This window comes from Pituophis catenifer, unplaced genomic scaffold (genome assembly GCF_029215685.1).
Source record: "Pituophis catenifer annectens isolate HBS135680 unplaced genomic scaffold, rPitCat1.0.hap2 SCAF_6, whole genome shotgun sequence".
Lineage (NCBI taxonomy): Eukaryota > Metazoa > Chordata > Lepidosauria > Squamata > Colubridae > Pituophis > Pituophis catenifer.
Window position 1 is genome coordinate 80,918,918 of NW_027256886.1, and position 21,961 is coordinate 80,940,878.

A 21,961-nucleotide genomic window follows, 5' to 3' on the forward strand; every position below is an offset into this window, starting at 1 on the left:
AGTAATCATGGAAGCTCAGAATACATACATAAGAAAAAAACGAAAATAAGTTCATATTCAGACAATTGTAATTTCCAACTATGTCTATTCTGATCACAGCTATTGAGCATTGCATTCTCTGGGCATCCCTCACGTGCTCATACATCAAAACCTGCCTTTTAAAAAATACTGAAAGTTTGCACTAAGATTTCAGATCTTTTCACACCTATTATTTTGCAGGGAAAAAGATAAGAACTACTAGCTGGCTTGAATAGGTGCTATAAGGCTATGAAAGGCTTATATATTACAAAGGAGAAACCAAGTAGAAACAGAAACAATACCGTGTTTCCCCGAAAATAAGACCCTGTCTTATATTTTTTTGAACCCTGAAATAAGCGCTTGGCCTTATTTTCAGGGAGGTCTTATTATTTTGGGGTGCGTGGAACAAGATGGGGCTCCTCTTGCCGTCTTACCTGATTTCCAGCTCTGCGTTTAAATATTTTCAGGGATGGCTTATTTTCGGTGGGAGGCTTATTTTAGCACATGCGTTCAAAGGCCCGATTGGGCTTATTATCAGGGGATGTCTTATTTTTGGGGAAACAGGGTATATTTCTGAACTAGTCGTAACTCAACTTTTTTTTGACAAAACTGTTTCAAACAGATAATCTGTCATATGTAACTGCTTGAGTGTACAATGACTACAAATTAGAGTAAAACATAAAGGTAGACAAGTTGCTTCATTTATCATTTTCCAGGTCTGGCAGAAAAATGGTACAATTCAGAGCAACATCTTTCCTCTTTTGGCACATGTCAGGGCAGGAGTGATGGAAGCTATCCCATTTTCCACAATTTTGTTCCTAATTACCCTAATCCTGATACTCCAAATGTAGCCCTTTTTAGTACCAGATGTTCGTTATGTAAAAAAGTATTTCAGAGTGCATACAAATACTTTATCTAAACTACTGGATGTGCTGAATTAAAAAAACTGAGGTATTTCTGAAACGTTAACAGTACGGTAAAATACTACGCTAAAGAATGAAACAGGAAAACATTTATTTTTCAATGTAACCTTCCGAAATAAATCTGCTTTGGGATCCAAGGACAAGGTGTATAACAGTATGTGTTTAATTATTACTGGTATACTGGGTTCATATATTATGCTATTCCTTGATTTATTTCAAGCATGCTTTACTGAAAACGAAACCTAAACTGTATTATATTATGGCCTCATGCAATGTGCAAACCAGGCCATTAACTTGAGTATGCATTTTTATTGGTTGCTAAAAACTGTAGTTGACCAGTTTCATTATATTATACACTGCTTTTTAATTAATATTCTTCTTACAAATTTATTTAGCTATTGTATAGGCATTTTGTTTCTTCTCCATATAAAAATGTTTTCTCCAAACGGGAGAAAATCTGACAAGGAATCTGAAAGTGTCAGTGGAGTAGAGCACCACGTCTATGTCCTTTTAACTTACAGGTTGTATTTAATAATAAAGGGGAGAACCCACATATATTCATACCAACACCCAACAAACCTTTTGTTCCAAGGAACACTTGCCCCAGTTCAAAGAACATGGATAGAAACTAGTTGTAGACACTAAATAGGATTTTAGAATCTTTTAGAAATAATGAGCCAGGAAAAATATTGGATCCTTACTGCAATCTGGTAAGTGTATGTATATGAGATGTGTCTTATGCCTCACTGGAGGCAAAACTTAGGGCACTCAGAATTAAGGCATAATCAGTACTGACAATGGGTGGTTGTCTGATAAGATTAAACTAGATTTACAAACCTCCCTCAAACCTCTCTCCCTCTCTGAAGAAGTGATTCCTATTGGGTTTTTCAACCAACCAACCAACCAACCAAGGAAGGAAGGAAGGAAGGAAGGAAGGAAGGAAGGAAGGAAGGAAGGAAGGAAGGAAGCTTGGAGGTCGTCTAATCCAACCCTCAGCCCAAGGCAGGAGTTCCGTAAATTCCATAAGAAGTTATTCGTAAGAAAAAGTATACCATTATTCTTTTTTAACAGCAAAATATATCCATCTGAACTGAAGAAGCTTCTCGGATGAGAAGCGAAACATCTTCAAGGAAAACAAAGAAAGTCCAGTTGCCTTTTGACAAAGTATCTTTGTGACAACTATGACCTGGATGACTGAGAATTTTCACAGACCTACCCAGCCGAAAATCTATTATAATTTTACCAGCATTTCAGGATTTTTAAAAGTTGCCGTCTTCCCATAAGGCTTTTTGTTTTTCTAAACTTAAATAGCTAGCTTCTATTTAACAATTGGTTTCCATGGGAGCCGGTGAACTATGCTTTAAATCAGCAGATGGTTGTTTTCAATTCCAAACAGGAGTTGGCAGCAGCCCAACTCTTTCAAGTATTTCCTAAGGCTTCTATGACTGTAGAAAAACAGGTTTGGAGCAAATGTATACAATAGTTTATTAAAGCTAGACTGCATGTAAAGTAATAAAAGTCATAACCTATTTACATTAATCTCCAACATGTTCTGACACCAGGCCCTACCCACGTTAACCACCTAGAAGCCCAACTAAATTCTTCATTGCTTGTAAAAATACAGCAATATAACCTTTCCAAGAGAATAAAAAGGGTAACAAAAGCAGCAACATTGTGGTGGGTTTCACATTATGTTACTACCGGTTTGCCCCGCACACACACGCTTGCTTCATGCATGTGCGCGCCTGGTTTGCATGCATACCTGCCTTCCGCGCATGTGCCTGGCCTTCCGCACATGCGTTTTGCTTCTGTGCGCGTGCCTTCTGCACATGTGCCCGGCCTCAAAAACGTTCCTATATAGGATGGCATAGAGGCGGGGCAGGGGAGGCCGGCCCACCTGCGATTTCCGCTACTGGTTCAGGCGAATTGGCCCAAACCGGCTGAATACCATCTCTGAGCAACCTATTTTCTTAATTAAAGCCAAATACCAGTTTTAAGCAGTTTCTTAAACTCCTCCATCAGGAAATGTCAAATTCTTGGTTGATACAATAACAAGATCAATTTTGTGACTTTCTCTACAAGCCAATCAAGACTCCATAAACTATTCTTTCTCCACCACATCTTAACTGGAAGCATTTGTGGGGGTAAAGGGGGAGGGAGGTTTGATGGTGATCATTTAATATACTACCAACAAATTTTGTTCAATTTTCAATCTTGTAAAAATTTGCACTTTATGAATATTCAGCATGAATGCTTTGAGTATGACGGTACTCAATGAATCTGCCTTTACTGGATGCAGAGTTGAAGGTGACTTTGGAGATAATAATCATTATGATAACTGATCAGATTATTGCGAGCTGAAGTCAGAGTTGGGTTCAAACGTCAGATCTGGTATTTGTCTTGGAGCAGAGGATATTACCATTATTATTTGTCAAATTACTCCCAAGTGGCCTTGGAATTTTTTGTAGTTACTCCCTGACAGAGGGAGAAAGAACCTGTTCAACTGGTCTGATCAGGTGCCTTATGGACCCTGCTGGGTTTCACAGGGAATTTGAGTGGGTCCTGAGGCTCTATGGTTCATTGCTCAGAAGAAGTTTGCAGTGATAACCTTGGACAGATTCACACCTATATGCATTCTCCCTTACAAATCCCAGAAGGATTCCAAGAGACAAAGTGGCAGAAGACACATCTAGATCATCATTGGAGGAAAACAAAGAGCAAAATCAATCAAGCATGAATAAGAGCCTTCATTAAAAGATTACTTGTGGCAATAAAAGCCACAAAACATAGGACCCCGGAGGAAACAGAGTACTTAGATCTTTTTCAGTCAGATTTCAAGATAAGAAATACATTGAGGTAATATTGACTGTACTTATTTATAAATTACATTTGGCAGCACTGAGATGGAAGTAGTGCACCTATTCTGGTCTTCCTTAATGTCTCGATTGATTTCAAAATCATGGTACCTTTAAAGGTTAGAAATGGAGCCATGTTGTTGCAATTGTTTTCCGCCTCCTTCTTCAGCCAACCCCAATCCCTTTTAAAAACCTCATTTGCATGATTTACTGTATGCCTTGATGAATGACAGCAGCAGTCTCCAATCTTTCCATCTTGGCGGCCAGGCCTGGCCCAGCGCAAGGGGGGGTGCGAATGGCAGGTGCACGCATTCGTGTATAACACCACTGGTGTGAGCAGTGCACTCGAGTGAATGGCGGGCACTGGCTCTGCTCATGTGACGCTCCACTTGTGCAAGCAGATGGCGCTCGAGCGGAGACAAGCGCCCACCCCCCACTCAAGCAACCTCTGCTTGCGCCAGTGGAGCTTAATGCACGTGCTTGCTCATCACTCACATGACCCTGTTTCAAACAGGTCGCAGCCAGTGGGCCGCAACCTGAGGACTGGGGAGCCCTGGTGTAAAGGAAGGAAGCAAGCAAAGAAAATATTTTTTCAGTTGAGGAGCTGAAGAAAAATTTGGCTCAAAAAGTTCAGCTGGCTGGAGCAACTTGGTCCTTAGAAACCTTTTTGCTCTTTGACTGCTTTCAGGATCTAGCTAGGACTTTTCTAGAGTCACCACTTGTTGCGTAATGGGCTGGGTCTTTTATGTTTGTAGGTCAGGGACTACCTGTATGTTATAGTCATAAAGAAATTTGTTATAAAATGATGTTATCATTGGTAATGTCAATGGAAAAATTGGTTACAACGTATAAAAATTCTTGAAATGTAACCAACAATTTTACCATACTTACTGGATATTTAAAAGATTCTGAACATGTTGGACTAGATTTTGTACAATAATAGGGAAGATTTTGAAGACACATATACAATTGAAATCATAGACTTTTTTTTTATAGTCAATGGGTAAGCAGCTGGAAAAAGTTATGGAACTCTTTTCATATATGACTGCAGCAAGACTATTATTATATGCATAAAGGTGAAAAGATTCTAGTTTATCCACAACGGAAAAAGGGAGGGCGAAGATGATGGAACTTGCTGAGATGGCCAAATTAACTGCTTTAGAGATATATCATTGTCTATTGGAAAGTTTATTGACCTTTTGCAGGATACAAAAATAAAGTGGTTTTTATATGGTTTTTATGATTAGAAGAAAAATCATAGAAAAATGTAAACAGTGCTGTAACCATAGAATAAGTGGTTAATTTATGTTTACCCGTAATAACTGCTCTAAAAGAAAATTACTCCTTACTCCAGTTACTCCTCATACACAACCAGCCTCAACTTCAGCATATAATGCAATTCAATATTTTATTGTATCTTCCAATTGTATTTCTACTTATAAAGGATTCAGTTCAAAACATTTCACTTTTTTTTTTGAAACCTCTTAAACTTTTTTACTATTAACAGGAATCCATAATTCTATCCATTAGATGTACAGTGTTTGTGGCTTAATTAGATAAGGCCAGTGTGGTTTGTATATAGGACAGCTATGAATAGATCTTTTTCCGTTTGTAAATTCATGAAAGTAGACATTGTGTAGTTTACATACAAAGGCTCACTATCCTTTATAATTTCAGGAGAAAATATCTTCCAAGTGTGGTTGATGCAGGCCAGAATTCTGCATGAATCTTAACAAAGCAAATCCTTGAGTTAAATCATCTAATTTTTTTTTGGATTTTTATTTTTAGAATATACATCAACATCAATACATGAACAGTGCGACATCTGGGTATCGTTCATTTTGGGACAAATGGCAATAATAATATTAATAATATTTGTTACATTAATCAAACTTATGAAATTGTAGCATTAATATGCATATTTGTTTTAACGTAATTGTTCAATATTTCAATGTTCCATTTTAATGCCAAACACAATATTATTTGAGTTTACATAGTACTGCCCTCTTTCAATCTCTAATCTTCCCCTCTAGTTATTGCTTTTATTCTATTGTATAAAAAGTATGTGTGCTAATATTCCCCCTATTTCTTATTTCTGCCTCTATTCTGGCTTCTAGTCAGGCCACCATTACTAATCCTAGTGTTAATACACTTGTTTATATTAAGATACAGTCCTTTATTATTTAATTATTCAATGTTTCAATGCGCCATTCTAGTGCCAAACCGTATTATTTAAACATGCTTAATACTATCTTTCAACCTCTAATCTTTCCATCTAGCTATTACTTTATATATAAGAGTGTGTATTCTTATTTCTACCCCTATTCTAGTTTTTAATCAGGCCATCATTATATTAAAAAAAGAGAAAAAATATGTCCTTTCTATCCATCATCTCTTACCTGTTTTAACACTTCAATTCTTATTCGTTTTTTAGCTTGCCTCTCATACTCCTCTCTTGGATCCTTGTCTCTATCTACATCCGTATCTTCACTGTTCTAAACATTTCTCTCATGTCTATCTTCCTATGCTGCCAGGCCTCCAGACTATCTACCCAGGCTCCATCTCCCTTTCAAAAGTATTTTCCTGCTTATCCAATTCAATTTTTAAATCTCTTAAACTACTTTCCTCTTGGTTTATTTCATCAGTCATTATTATCTTTATTATCTTCTCCTTCTTATCTTCTTGCTTTATTTGCTGGTTTGTCTGTTCTGTCTTTTCCTCCATTTTTTCTGTTCTCTCCTCTCTTTTCTGGAATATTTAGTCTTCATTCATTATCAGTTGCAGGGTATTTTCTATTTTCCTATATATGTCATGCAATAGGTTATCACCCTGTAATTCTTTGTCATAGTGTCCTTAAAGCTTTGGAATGCCATTTCTTTTGAAATTTCACTTATTTCCCCGATGGAGCATGTTGTCTTATTTTAGCAAGTCCCACTCTTAGTCAATAGTCCAAAAACAATATATTCAAGCCTAATGTTGCTTCTCAGAAAGCACAATGTTCATAGTTCTTTATATTCCAGGATTATTCACTTAGTTCCATTTAGATAATCCAGGAAGCTTTCCAAAAATCAGAAGTCATTTAACTTTGCTTAAAAGTCTTCCTTATTCCCACAGTTGAATCTCCAGTAATCATAAAGTAGATAATTATAGAACAATAGGTATCACCACAGTCTTCCAGATGAGTATTGTTTATTTCTCTTATCAGAAACTTTCCCAGGCTTGTAGGGGTATAGTATATTTTCCATTCATCAGTAGGTGGTGCCCTGAGTTTAGGTTTCAGTGTAGTTTTAAATGTAAAGTTATTTAATCCAATTTTAATTCAATTTGTAGAAGCAAAGTCAATTATTCAAATAGATAGTTCCAGCATTTTAAAATGCCTTTCCAAAACAACGCCTACCCAGTTTGAAAGTCCAATTTTCTATGTTTTAAAAAGTGTTTAGCTTTTCTCCCCTTAAGTCCTGTCTTTCGGGTCTAGAATTTTTCTCTGTATAAAATTGTTCACTACTTTAACAAACAGTTCTAAGGATCTCTTTTCCTGAATTTTCTTTTCTTTTTCCTTTTAAAGTTGGGGTCTGAATAAAAAAGGAATCTTCTCACCCAGCTCCAGTCACTGTTCATGTACACCTTTCCTGCACTTTCTTTGTTGCCTTGGCTGTCCCAGCTTCATGGTAGACATGATGGCTGCCTCGTTGTAGGCGAGAGGGAAGAAGCCCTGGTTAAGCAGGAGAGTTGCTTAACCTGCAGGGCACCCCTCTTTCTTCATCATCCCTACAGGGTGGCTTTAGCTCCTTTCGGAGCCCTTCAATGGGGAGAACTTGGCGCGGGAGCGCGGAGACCCGCTCCTCACGTCCAATCTCACCACGACATCAGCCAGACGTCGACCTAGTTACATCGTCTAATTCTGAACATCTGACAAAAAGAATCCTGCTAAAAGTGAACTAGTACGTATAGAATCTTCAGATGAATATTCTGTAGGTGAGCATAGGAAAGATGCTCCTATCTGTACTTTATATTATCTTACTACTACTCCATGAGAATACAGAATTTTGGAAATGCATTATATCACCTGAATAAAGATTTCTGAATATCTGTAACTAAATAATCTTAGCAATTACTTACTTTCTTCAGCAGTATCTTATAACTTTCTGCCTGAATTATTAACAGCATCCCTTGATTTTCCAAGAACACATGAGATATAAGGAGGTATATAATCAGCATTTACCAAAATAAATGGAACATATTCATGGTTCATTAGAACAATTTTCCTTAGTAAATCATTTGGGCTTACTTTTTAATATTAAACTATTTTAACAGCTAATTTTACAGACATTTCCTCTAAAACTGAAGGAGATTTTGAATCAGTTTTGACTCTTGGTGACTGACAAGTCCATGCAAGTTTTTTGGCAACATTTTGTTTAGAAATTGTTTGTTCTTGCCACCTTCTTCCCAGGGCTGAAGAAAACTGGCCCAATGTTCTCAGTGGGCTTCATGCTTAAGGCAGAATGAGAACTCCAACTTACAATTTTTAGCCTAGTACAATTAACATTAAAATGAGAGAGACAGACAGACATAGGTATGGGGACATAGAGATATAGAGATAGATATATTATCTCTATTTTTGTACTTTATTTGTCATCACTTTTTTTCTAAAGGTTTATACAGCTAGGGGGAAAAAAGGCAATGGAGAAAAATCAGTGAACTGATGAACTCCTGAAAAGAAAATATTACCGTGATAGTGTTGGTTCTTTAAACAGTAACGGATTATCCTTGATTCCCAAATCCCTTTGGATCAGATAGAATGCTGTCCTTCAATTCTCCAGTATTAGTATAAGCATCTAAGCATTTTTTTTCACACCAATCTAGATGTACAGTAGTTGCAAAATGTTTTTCAATCAATTCTTGATGAAAAACGGCATAAACCAAGCATATTCTATCATTATTTCTATGCCTATTTGGTCAAGTAATGCCTCTGAATGATTAAATTTTGCATCCTATCCCATGCTATGTTCCCAGGTTGTTGTTGTTTTTTTGAACTTCATCGTGATCATCTTCATAATATTCAGTCTGAAACATGGCATTGTTGAGAACCAGGAAAATATATAAAATAACACCTAATCCTAACACAGATACCAGTATTTAATTATTTAAAGACAGCAGGATTTTTATGTTTCCTGACAAACAGGCCAAAAAGTTACCATAAATCTCAAGCAATTGTATATAACTAAGTCAAGACTTTTGAATATTTATCATCAGAAACGAAATGTTCTGTTTAGTGGAAGATACAGATAAAACATCTGCAAAAAAACAACCAAGCTTAGCTCAGAGAGCACCATGGACTCCATAGATAAAGCTCCTGTAGCAGCTTCTTTCCTGTTCAACAGGTTTGACTTTCCTTGTGACATTCTGTCTGAGTGACACATAACAAACTATCTCATTTACAAAGTGTCTCATTAGCTTTGTGTCTGGGTATGATAAAAGCATATTGTCCTCAAAATATACCTGTATGGCGAAATAGGTCTGTCATCTATTGCTCCCTTTGAACTCCATAAAAAAAGGTAGAATGTATAAAGTGCTCTGAAGTATTGGTAAATCCTATCTCAGTCAAGGCATAAAAAGAAATTTCTTCCAGACTTCAACTGCATATATTTAGTTGTTGTTGTTTTTTAAAATCACTATTTGGTGACTGGTATTAACGTAATTGCTACATAGTATCAATACAGCTAAGACTTTATCTGGAATCTATACTCAATATAGATTCCAGATAAAGAGCCGAGGTGGCGCAGTAGTTAGAGTGTAGTACTGCAGGCTACTTCACCTGACTGCTAGCTGCAGTTCAGCAGTTCAAATTTCACCAGGCTCAAGGTTGACTCAGCCTTCCATCCTTCCGAGGTGGGTAAAATGAGGACCCAGATTGTTGGGGGAAATATGCTGACTCTGTAAACCACTTAGAGAGGGCTGTAAAAGCACTATTAAGCGGTATATAAGTCTAAGTGCTATTGCTATATCGAGACAGCATGCATAGGGGAATGGGTTAAATAACTACTGTAAACCTGATCTTAATTAAAAGGTTAAGAAGTGATATGACACCCTACACACCTACAGGATGAAAAAGCACACTGACTCCAGTTATACAAAGTACAAACGGTACAAAGATCATTCTATGAGCAAAGGTTTGCTCTGCTGGAGATGGGATAGGTGACTGAAAAGTCAGAATCAGTAATGTAATAATATAATGGCGATACCAATAAGATGATCACATTCTCTAGGCACAGATGTAGTGGGGATGGGTTGGAGATGAAAGACAAGGAATGGCGCAACGGTCACGTCTCCCCCTAAACCAGATTGCAAAAACTCCACTGTACTTGGACAATTTATCACTGTCTCTAGTTAACTTTCTTCTTAATACTGGAGCTGCAATGAAGAATCGTGGCTTTTCCAGAGAATGAACAATAATCGCTGCTTCCTTTCTAATTTTATACAGAAGTAAAAATGTTTTTAGATAGTAGGATGGGACAATCTAAGCATACAATTCTTAATTATCCAAAGTTAAAGCTCCTAATATTTAAGACAGACTTCCACAATAAACAATTTTTCAATAGCTTTTCTCCCGGACTAAAATTTGTCAAGCCTTCGTTTGAACCTATTCTTAATAAATTTTATAAAAACTTTCCTATCTCTCCCTCCTTTGCTGTTTTGGACTTCTATGACAATCTGATATGATATGAAACTGAGGTCTCCACTTCAGACATTTGCCCACTGGATTCTGCATCCGTTTCATGTGCATGTTGAAAAGGAATGGAAAGTAGAGTCCTCAGCGAAGCAGGGGCACAGGGCTCAATTTTCTCTCCCCAACAATGATCAGAAGCAATCCTGAAATAAATAGGTGGAACACTGCAAAACAGTGTCTCTCATTTCCATCTACCCAAGCTAGTCCACAGAAGAACACCATGATGATATCAAAGGCCACTGAGAGATCAACAAAACACCAGGATAAATGCACATTCCCTATTCATTCCAAAATATATCATCCACAACTGTACCAATGCCATTTCAGTACTACAAAAAGGGTCTGAAAGTTGGCTGAAAAGGATAACTTCCTTCCTTGAGGCTCTCTGGAACTGCAGACTCAGCACCTTTTCAACAGACTTCCCTAACAAAGAGATAGGACAGAAGTTGGTCAAATCTGTTAGGATCCAGCGACAGCTTGAAGGGGAATTAGCTCCTCCCTTGAAACACTGGCATCCACAACAGATCCAACCACATGTCATCTCTCAGGAGGCTCTGACGTTTTTTAAACTAGAAGGAAAACGAAACTAAAACACAAGTGGCCAAATTCACAGACCAGAGGATTCTGCTCAATTTATTAGGATCAATAGGCTGAAATTCTACCCAAATAACCAAGTAAGACCATGCCTCAATCAACTCCATAGGAGATGCACAGCCAATGTCCCAATTCCAAGCAAATTCAAGCAACCTCATCTGACACAAGGCTAAAATAGTCCTCATAATAGGCCCCTTTCCTTCTATCAGCAACTTCCATCAGTATCTGAACTGGTTAACCTACTCTATTTGGACTCCACTGAATATGATCAGTAGAATATGATCCATTAAAACCTTCATTTTGTGAGAATTTTCAAAACAAGAGCCGTGGTGGCACAGTGATTAGAGTGCAGTACTGCAGGCTACTGCTGATCACCGGCTGCCAGAAGTTTGGCAGATTGAATCTCACCAGGTTCAAGGTTGCCTCGGCCTTCCATCTTTCCAAGGTGGGTAAAATGAGGACCCAGATTGTTGGGGGCAATAGGTTGGCTCTGTAAATGGCTTAGAGAGGCCTGGAAAGCACTGTGAAACTAAAGTGCTATTGCTATTGCTCTATGAAGTGGGTAATGGTCGTGACATCATACAAGATGTCTGTGACTTTTGTATTATTGCCTGCAAATATGGCAACTTTTAACAGCAAACAAGGTATGTAATGGGTTCATTATTCCCCATGCCTGCCATCCTCACTACAGCAGCAGCTATGATACTGAATAGCAGAGGAATGAATACACAGCTTTGCCTAAATCCCATTCCAATTGGGGATTTCTCTGAAAGTTCGTCTTGGACGCACATGCAGCTGATGATGTGAGTTTCTTCCAGCAGGCAAAATTATTTTTGTGGGCATGTATTCAATTTTCAATGCTTTCCATATATAGCAGTTCCAGAATATACTTTTAAAGGCTGTTCAAAAGTCAATGAATATTTACCATAGAGGTTTTTCTTCTTCTATGAGCTGCGGGATGGAGATCTGATAACATCATTCTCCGTTTGGGTAGAGATCAGCCTATTCTCTAATAGTTCCTGCCATTTCTAGAATTATAGGTAGATGATTTTCATGAAGACTTTTCCGATGATTGAAGGGAGGCGTCTTCCCAAATAGAATTTGCATTTGTGACAGTTGCCTTTTTTTCCAAAACAGATTATAATTTTTAGTTTTGGTGTGATGGGGACCTTCTCCAAGTGCCAAAAGTATTGTACCTGAATCAAGATAGATTCCATCAGTTTTGAAAAGCTTAGCCGTAACTCCATTTTTTAGTAAAGCACTTCAGCTGCTTTCATCATTTTTCAGTAGCTTTCTTACTTTCTTTCATCATCTACTGTAGGCTCAGTTTCAAAAACCTGACAGTTTTCTGGCATTTCTGAGTGGTGGATGTGCTAGGGGTCCCTGTTACTGAATACTGTTCATATTGGTACAGTTGCTTGAAAACTTCTCCATCTCTAAAGCAACAATCATTTGAAGATTATACAAGTGACCTTTCAATATACATTATCATTTGCCGATTTAATCTTATGTGTCTAAGAATAGTGAAGAATATATGACTATTATATTATTGTGTAACATAATGTTCTACATTCTGCTTTTAGTTAACTTCAAACTTCACTGTCAAACTAACTGTGCACTGTTTAAAAAAAACCGAGTTATTTGCATTAGTCAGCCACGTCTACGCACTTATTTCAAATCCATTCTGGCATTTAGGGTTATATATGGTTGGACACGAGCTTTTGGCAGTATCATAGACATCATCAGAGGCGTGGGAGTTTTTTCATGTCCATTTCATCAAGCAGTATCAGGTTTACATGTTGGAATTTAAGATTAATTTTTGCATAATCGGCACCTCACATTGCACATATATATTTGATAGACTGGAATTGGGTATAGAAGTAGTGTAGGATTTATGTGTCCTTGCACTTTGTCTCTAACACCCCCCCCATGTGTAAAACCAAAATGGTTCTTCCCACTATAAGTCACTGACTGCTGCAAATTATAATATCCGATATCATTTTCATTTGCTTCATCTATGCCAAATTTTCCAAAGGTTTCCTTCCCAATTTATCCTATCTCCTCCCATATGGGCACTGACATCACCAGATATTATGATTAAATTGCATTGAAAGCATTCTGACAGGTATAATCCCTGACAAGGTTACCCTGATGCCAGTGGTGAAATTCAAATTTTTTTACTACCGGTTCTGTGGGCATGGCTTGGTGGAGAAGAATGCTGCAAAATCCCCATTTCCACCCCACTTCAGGGGAAGGATACTGCAAAATCTCCATTCCCACCCCACTCTGGGACCAGCCAGAGGTGGTATTTGCCAGTTCTCCGAACTACTCAAAATTTCCGCTACCGGTTCTCTGAACTACTCAAAATTTCTGCTACCGGTTCTCCAGAACCTGTCAGAACCTGCTGGATTTCACCCCTGCCTGATGACCTCTGCATTTTCATCACCAGAGTAAAGCAATGTTCTTCATTGCCGGCTGGTTCTTGAATAGTTTTGATCTCTAATCAAGTTAGTCCCAATTCAGACACCACTTCTAGTGCCATTTTGTAATATGATTGTCCAACAATGATTTCTTTCAAATGGCTATTTCAACGTCCAGTTTTGGCATAAAAATGCTTTGCTCTCTAATTGATCTTTTAGCCAGTCTCAAACTTTTCACAGAAGCCAGAATATGGCTATTTGCCAATCTGATACAAGTTGCCCCAAATGCAATATTATTTCCATATCTTAGTTGTCCTTTGGCCATAGATTCATGTCTTGTTTTTACAGTCTCTTGGCAGGGCGGCAACTCTCTTCCTTTAGTACAGATTTTGACTCTAAGCTTGATAGCTGTGCTCGACTCTTTTTTCTTCAAATATATCTTTAGAGAAAAGATTACCAAATAACTGAATGTTGGTTTCACGGGAATGTATTTATTTATTTCAAAATGTTTCAGGCATATCAGGGTTTACTATGGTGCCAATTCAAAAGTCTTTTAAAATTATAACCAGTGGTGGGTTGCTACCGGTTCACCCGGATTTGGGCGAACTGGTAGCAGCGGCGGCAGGAGACTCTGCCCACCTTCCCAGACATAATCAAATACGCAGAAGTGGCAAAAGTAAGTGAAACCCACCCCTGGTTATAACACTATCAGCTTCAGACTGGTCTAGAATTTCCACCTTGGATTCATCACTACAAAATTTCCAATGTCTGAAACATGCTTATTACTTCAGTATATGCTTCCAAGAAACAGGAACTTACCATTTAATTACTTGCTCATATAATACCAAGGCTCAAAATGTCTTGATTATAATTGAAGCGTCTTCACGTTAAGTGTTAAGCTCCTTTCATGTGAATCACATAATCTTTGTGATTAATATAAAATAATATCTGAAGGTTTTTTTTTTTAAGGATTCTTTTTGGTGCTGCTATAGTGTAAAAATTGTCCATATAAGAACACAAACAGATCTCAGTTCTCTGTAACCAGCACAGAATAAATGCCATAGCCAATCCGTGCCAAGATTGCTAGACCATGTACCGTATATTCCATTTAAATGATGATAGTTTTAATGTCCAAATCCATTAGCAAGAATTAAAGCCACTATTTTGTTTGCACAGGGTTCCAATTTCTGGGTGCTTCTTTTTTTTAAAAGTCATAGCATCAATTCCAGAATCTGTCATATCATTACTTCAGATATTGTAAGATTCATTAGGGAATAGCAATACATTTAGAAAATGATTTTTCACTCATAATTACTGTTCATTTTTATATACTTGAAAAGTATATAAAAGATAGGAAGAAACATTGAGGACCCAAAGGGTTAAGACCCATTATTGCCAATTGCTTAACATCCCCATCATTATAATGCTAATAAACAGTTTTCATAAATCTGAAGATCTAAATCTGTATTAATTACTGCAACATCGTGAATTCAAACCTATGTTCTTAACTTTCACATCTCACTAGCACCACGATGGCGACCTATGGCACGCGTGCCAGAGATGGCATACAGCGGCCTCTCTGATGGCACACGAGCCGTCATCCCAGTTCAGCTCCACTGCGCATACATGCGTGCTTCCCACCGGGCAGCTAGCCTTCAGGTCTCTGCCGCGCATGTGCGGGGGGGGTGCGGGCACACATGGGGGGGTGGGGCAAGTGTGGGAGGGGGGGTATGTGTGCGGGGCTGTGCACGCATTGCATTTTGGGTGTTCGCGCACATTCACGCATGCACGCATGCCCTTTGGGCACTCGGTTCCGAAAAGGTTAGCCATCACTGCACTAGCACATATTAGATGTACAGGTCACTTACATTCAGCCTGAAATCTTTTAACAATACAAAGTCTAGACCAGTATTGCACAGCATGGGAACCTCCCCATGCTGGAGCCTCGTATGACTCACTAATATTTTTTTTAAAGTAATAAATTTATCATCCTCCTAAAGATACGCTCCTGAGCACCTCCAAATCTCACCATCCACTGCCAGATCCAGCACTGCACCTGCTAATTCTAGCTAAGAATGAGCTGGTCACTGTGCAAAGGTATTCCTTTGCAGCCAACAATTATTTTCCACTTATCAATGTAGCCCCTTCCTCTCTACCTGTTGTGCAGGCTTGGTCTTAACCTCAAGTTGCCCATACTCCAGGGCAGGGGTCTCCAACCTTGGCAACTTTAAGCCAACTTTGCTTTGCTGGCTGGGGAATTCTTGGAGTTGAAGTCCGCCAGGTTTAAAGTTGCCAAGGTTGGAGACCCCTGCTCCAGGGTGTCCTCTACCAGCTAATTGCAGCAAGCATCTATAAAACACAGCATTAAGTTTAAAGCAAAAAGGAAGAATGACAACCAACAGAAAAAGAAATTATGTAGCACAGGATTGAATTGTAGAGTTCTTGATGTTCTCTGAGCTTGACTGTTTGTTTGGAGATGTTTTATTATTACCCAATTAGTTAACATCAGTACAAATTAGTCAGTGAGTACTGATGATGTCACCTAAATTGGGAATGAAATGTGTGCAAACAAACAAGCTCAGAAAAGCACCAAAGCCTCCACAAAACGCACAACAACTAGCTGACTTTGGATCATTTTAGAAAACTAAATGGGACTAGATCTGGTGGTTAATGCTCGGATAGGGAGCCACCAGGAAATCCCACAGCTATAGAATATGATTACTATATTTATACCTTGCCTTTATTTTGTACAATTTAAAGTTAGTGTCTATATCTTCTTCTTCTTCTTCTTGTGCCATATCCATCACCGGATATTAACGATCATGTTGGCGATCCTATTTTTATCAGCAGCCACACAAAAAAGTGCTGCTGAGTTTTGTCCAAAACTAAGTCCCTTAGATTTGGAAGCCATGATGTTCTTCTTCTGCCTGGACCTCGTTTACCTTCAATCTTTCCTTGGAGGATTAAGTGAAGGATGCTGGGTGTCACATCACATGTCTGAAATATTCTTTTTAATGGTTTTGATGCTTTCCCTTGGCTTTCCCAGGCGGCTTATCATCTCATTTGTGATTTTGTTAACCCAGCTTATACGTAATAGCCGCCTGTAAATCCACATTTCAAATGCTTCTAGTCTCTTCAAATGGCTTTCTGTCAGAGACCAACTCTCCACTCTGGAGAGCAGGATAGAAAAGATATAACATCTGGCAAGCCTTTTTCATTTTCAGTCTTAGGCTTACGTGACTGTAGAAGACCTTTTTCATTTTGAAGAATGTAGTCTATATATACTGCTCCTTTTTTTCTCCCCACAACAACCCTGTGAGGTGTGGGCTGGGCTGAGAGAGAGAAAGAGAGGCCCAAGCTCACCCAGCTGGCTTTTATATCTTAAGGCAGGCATCTAACTCACCTTTTTCAGCACCTTACCCATTATGCCAAACTGGGTAGATTGGTCAACCCCCCCCCCCCCAAAAAAAGCGGGGGAGGCAACAGCAGCCCCTCTTGTGCACCGTTGCTAAGAGAAGAAATATGCAGGTGCCTCCTCCCTCTTTGCCTCCAGTAGCCACCAATGGGGCCTTGCGGGCCTTTCTCCCCAACGGGGCCGCCTCCAGATGCCGCCGGGAGTAGCAGCCAAGCGAGCGGCGGGGGGGGGGGGGGAGCTCTGGTACATCCTAGCCACCAGCGGTCCTTCTCACCCAGGAAGGGATGCTTGGGAGTAGCCACTGGCTCCCTCACTTTCCCGGGAAGCCCCAGGAGCCTCATGCTGGCCGAGGCACCAGCGAGAAGGACCCGCGAAGAAAAGGCTTGGCCGGCCGTCCTTCCTTCCTTCCTTCCTTCCTTCCTTCCTTCCTTCCTTCCTTTCCTTTTCTTCTTTCCTTCCTTCGTTCCTTCTCCCTTTCCTTCCTTCTTTCTTCCCTTCCCTTCTTCCTTCATTCTTTTTTTCCTTCCTTCCTCTGTTCCTTCTTTCCTTCCTTCCTTCTTTCTTTCCTTCTCCTTCCTTCCCTCCTTCCTTTGTTCCTCCTTCCTTTCCTTCCTTCTCTTTCCTTCGTTTCTTCTTTCCTTCCTTCGTTCCTTCTCCCTTTCCTTCCTTCTTTCCTTCCTTCCTTTTTCCTTCCTTCGTTCTTTCCTTCCTTTCTTTCCTTCCCTCCTTCCTTCGTTCTTTCCTTCCTTCCCTCCCTCCTTCCTTCGTTCCTTCTCCTGCCATCCCGGCACCCACCTCCTTCCCCCCCCCTTTACTTACACAACGACTCGGGAAATGATGCACGACACCATGTTGTTTCTGGCAGGGCTGGGCCTTGAGATCCTGCCACCGCCCCCAGAGCGCACAGCTGCCCGCAGCGGGTCTCGGTCGGACCCGCCCTTCCCTGGTCGGCTCGCCCTCCGGCTCCTCGCCCCGCCGGGCCTCGAATGGCTCCCACCGGTTTCACAGAAGACAACGGAGCCCCGCCCTCTCCCTCTCCCTCCTCGTCGTCGTCCCCCCCTCCCCTCTCAGACCTTCAACAACTGACACACGCCACGCCCCCCCTCGCCACGGATTGGCTCCTGCCCTCCCCGGGGCCTTCCTCCGCCGTCCGTTCCATGGGAGGCAAGTGCGCATGCGCCTCGCTTTGCCCGGGGAGGAGAGAGAATGGGTAGGTAACAGGCCCGGGGAGTCTGCGCAAGCGTAGCCTTTTTTTCTCTCTTGGTAGGTTCATCATCGCGAATAGGGTAAATTCCTTTTTTTTATATAGGGGTTTAATAATCCGGATCTTTAGTGGTTGTGGTTAATTGTTGCTGCCCTTGTGCCCCGTCTTTGTCGTGGACTTAGAATGCCAGCTTAACAGTTTTGCACGGGATCCAAAAGCATTGGTTGGCATCGCTTTCGCGCAAGGCTCGCGGGGATTTATTTATTTATTTATTTTTGCCCCCGGCTTCCATCCATTGGCTGCTTTTTTTCTCAAAAACTGAGGGAAGGGGGAGGGGAAGGGAGGAAATGGGGTGGGGGGAAGGGAGCGAGGTTGGCCTTTTAGCAAACTGAGCCAATTGCAAGATGGGTTTTATGTAACATTGACCTGCGTGCTTCCGGCCAGCGCTTTTCCCACTGAATTTGCAAGGAAACGCGGGGAGGATCCTTGCTTGCTTTTCAGATCAATGGCTTCAGATAGGTAAGGAGAGGCTTCCGATCTGGCAGAAAGGCGTCGCTTGTTGACATGGCTGGACTCGGTCTTTCCTCCTTTTGAGGAAGGCAAATTTGGAATTTGGGAAATTCCAAATTGAGAATTCGGAAAAATTTGAGGAGTGGGAGGAGAAAAATGGCCACAAGGGGTGAACAGAGGCATCTAAAAATATCTTGACTAGAAAAAGCAGATCTATATATAAGCCTATGAGTTCTCTTTCCAGGTGCTGGTAAGTTTTGCTTAGGGGTATTATATTATTATTATTTTAATCCAAAAGCTTGTTCTAAGCTCTGCTTTCATTTGGTCATTATTCTGTTCGAAGATGCAACTGATGACATAGAAGAGGAGGGCAATGGAGGTAAAAGGAGAAAGTCCTCTTTTTTTTTGAGGTAGGTTCATATCCGCGTGACCTTCTGGCTATACATCCATGCAGTGTTTATCACACTCAGTAACAGTTGCTTTCTGAGATTTTTATCTCGGTCTAATAGTCCATAGCCCTGTTACTTTCTTGCGTATTGTCCAATCTATCAAAAGTACTAAACAAGACTCATCCGGTTTAGGTATTTCAGAATCGGCCAAGGTCAGATAGGACACATCACATGGCTGAGCCAATAATTTTGACTCTCCCAGCCATTCCTGTAATAGTTTTAAAGGAGCCTTCTCTTTCGATGATGATCGTTACAGTATAAGAACCACATCTTCAGATAGTATTCAGAATGATCTTCAGGGGAAGTACTTTATGGATGGTGTATTTCTTGTTTCTCAAAGGCTGCGTTTGCACAACTCACTGAAATACACATTTCAGAGTCTACAGTACTGACTTGTAGGAACCCAGCCCAGATAATTAAAGACCAGCGAGACCTGAAAGCCAGAAAATTGAGTAATTGAGTGTTAACTGTGGTTAAATGTATTCTGCAAGCTAGGAGTCACTGCAGATTTCAGGATTTTTGTGAGTGGATCTTGGAATTCCATTGTCGCCTGTAATGCTTATCTCTATTCAGATAATAATAGAGTGGAAGTCAAATCGCATGAAGGTTGATATTTGAGAATACAAATGTTTTGGAAGGAAGAATGATTTCAATGTGAGACTATGAAAATTAAGATTTCCTTTATGAAATATAATGGTGCTTTTTTCCTCTGATAATTGTTTTGGGCTCCTCTGCTATTGCTATAGTTCTGTGAACAGCTACCTGAAAAGGTTAGAATTCTAAAGTCTACCCAATGTACGATATGCCATGAACCTGACTAGGCTATTGTACCTGAAGTGGTAAATCTAATAATTGTTCTACAGAACCCTTACATCAAATGATGCTTCCAACAGTCATATGGGTAAGGGCAGTGGTGGGATTCAGCCAGTTCGCACCACTTCTGGAGAACTGGTTCTTAATTTTCTGAACAGTTTGATGAACTGGTTGTTGGAAGAAATCATTAGGGCAGAGAACCGGTTGTTAAATTATTTGAATCCCACCACTACTGGGTAAGGGGCTCTTGAAATGAAAATCCGATGGCTTCAGTTGTTTGAAAATGTATGCTGCTATCTAGAAGGTAAATGTTTCTGAGATTTCAGGTCTCTGGGTAACACATTCATCTTAAGGCAATTTCTTTAATAGGCTAATGCAAAGGTTGCAAAATAATTTCAATTTTAAAGCACATTAGTTGACAAAAAATAAAGAATGGAAGAGAAAAGGTGTGTTTGACACTAAGATCAGTCCCTTTTGTTAAGTGGGATGTAATTGTAATCTGCAGAGAGAGAAAATTGTTTTGTTTACTAAATTTATGCCCTGCCTTTCCTCTAGGAGCTAAATTAAGTATCTGTAGACTCTTCTGTTTTATCTTTTCACTGAAGCCCACATAAAATAGATTAACCTGGGAGATAGTGACTGGTCCAGAGTCACCTGGAGCTTCTAATCCTGTGGGAGGCATTCAGTGTGGGTTTTCCTAGTCCTAATTCAGTATTTTAACCATAAAATATATTTTATAAATTGAGAGATTTTTAGGTTATTGGTACCCCATCTTTGGAAAAATGAAAACATAATTACTAAACCAAAGCTAGTACATGGTCTTATTGATCCAGTATAACATACAATCTCATGTTAATATAATCTTAATACAATTAGCACCCTTCCTGGAGTAATAGGTATGGAGATGGCTTGTTTTCAGATTTTCTAGCACTAGTATGCCCTATTTCAGTGATCCTAGTTTAGCATCTATGCTACTGATTCTAAATCCTCCCTGGGATGAGTCAGCAGATCCCAATTATCTCTTGTCTTCCTGTGAGCAGTTACTTTGGATTATGAATGCTTTGGGCGCAGGTGTGTGCCTACATGTGCTAAATGAGTCAGAGCTGGGTGTGTTAGTTACCCACAAAGTCATAGCTTGTTGTGTTGATGAGACAGTAGATTATTTGCTGTTTATATTTCAATAAACCACCTTCATTTGTTTATGAATGATAGCATTTGATGTGTAATATGAGGAGACAGATTGTGCAAAATGTTTGATCTCCATTGTGGAAACCTGAACTTTTTTTCTTTTAGCTACACAAATTGGTGAAGTAGGCCGGAGTCCATGTTGGTCTAGGAATGTTTATTTATAAAAAAAAAAAAATTCCAGAGAGACTCAAACAGCATGAAAGCTATGTGTGCTTTGGCAATAAAGTCTTGGCTTGTTTTTAATGCCTCCCTATAAATGGACAGAAAAAAGGAGCGCACGTGTAAATAGCAAGGCAACGTGGTTGGTCTGAGAGAGAAATGGCAAAGCCAATTTGCTGGGGAAATGTTTCACACAAAGCATAAATAAGATGGGGGGGGGAATTAAGCAATAGTTGAAAAGCAGATTAGAAGGTCAAATGTGATGAGAAATAACCTTATCAACTTGGATCAGACCAAGACCTGTCAAATGCAACATTTATTTTGTCATGGAGATCCATCACCCACAAGCAAAACAAAAGTGCACTAACCCGAAAATAGGCAATAGCCTGTCACAAATTGATATTTGTGTTAAGGTCCTTTGAACCAGAAAGCAGGCTGAACTTCACAATTAGCAGGGATTGATAAACAGGGAAGTAAAGAATAAATGAACTCTGATGGTGGCTTGCAAATTAGTTGTTTGATTCCTGAATATTGGTGAATATTAAACTTGGCTTTTGGGTTATTTATTTCTTTGTTTTGTTTTGTGCTTAAGTCATATTGTTGGAGGTTATCGTGAAGGCAGTATAAATATCCAGTATTTGCTCTGTGTCCCAATAGAAACTGAACCAGTAAAGGGTGGGCTGGTG

At 39.7% G+C, this 21,961-nt stretch overlaps 1 protein-coding gene across 1 annotated transcript in view; it reads right to left on the minus strand.

Annotated features, from left to right (window-relative positions):
• Window positions 1-17,957, minus strand: part of REEP3 (receptor accessory protein 3) — a 50,626-nt gene extending 32,669 nt beyond the window's left edge. Inside the window, exon 1 of the mRNA XM_070945380.1 lies at window positions 17,772-17,957. Coding sequence (XP_070801481.1) covers window positions 17,772-17,803 — 32 coding nt within the window. The 5' untranslated portion in view covers window positions 17,804-17,957. The remainder of the gene's footprint in view (window positions 1-17,771) is intronic.
• Between the last annotated feature and the right edge of the window lie 4,004 nt (window positions 17,958-21,961).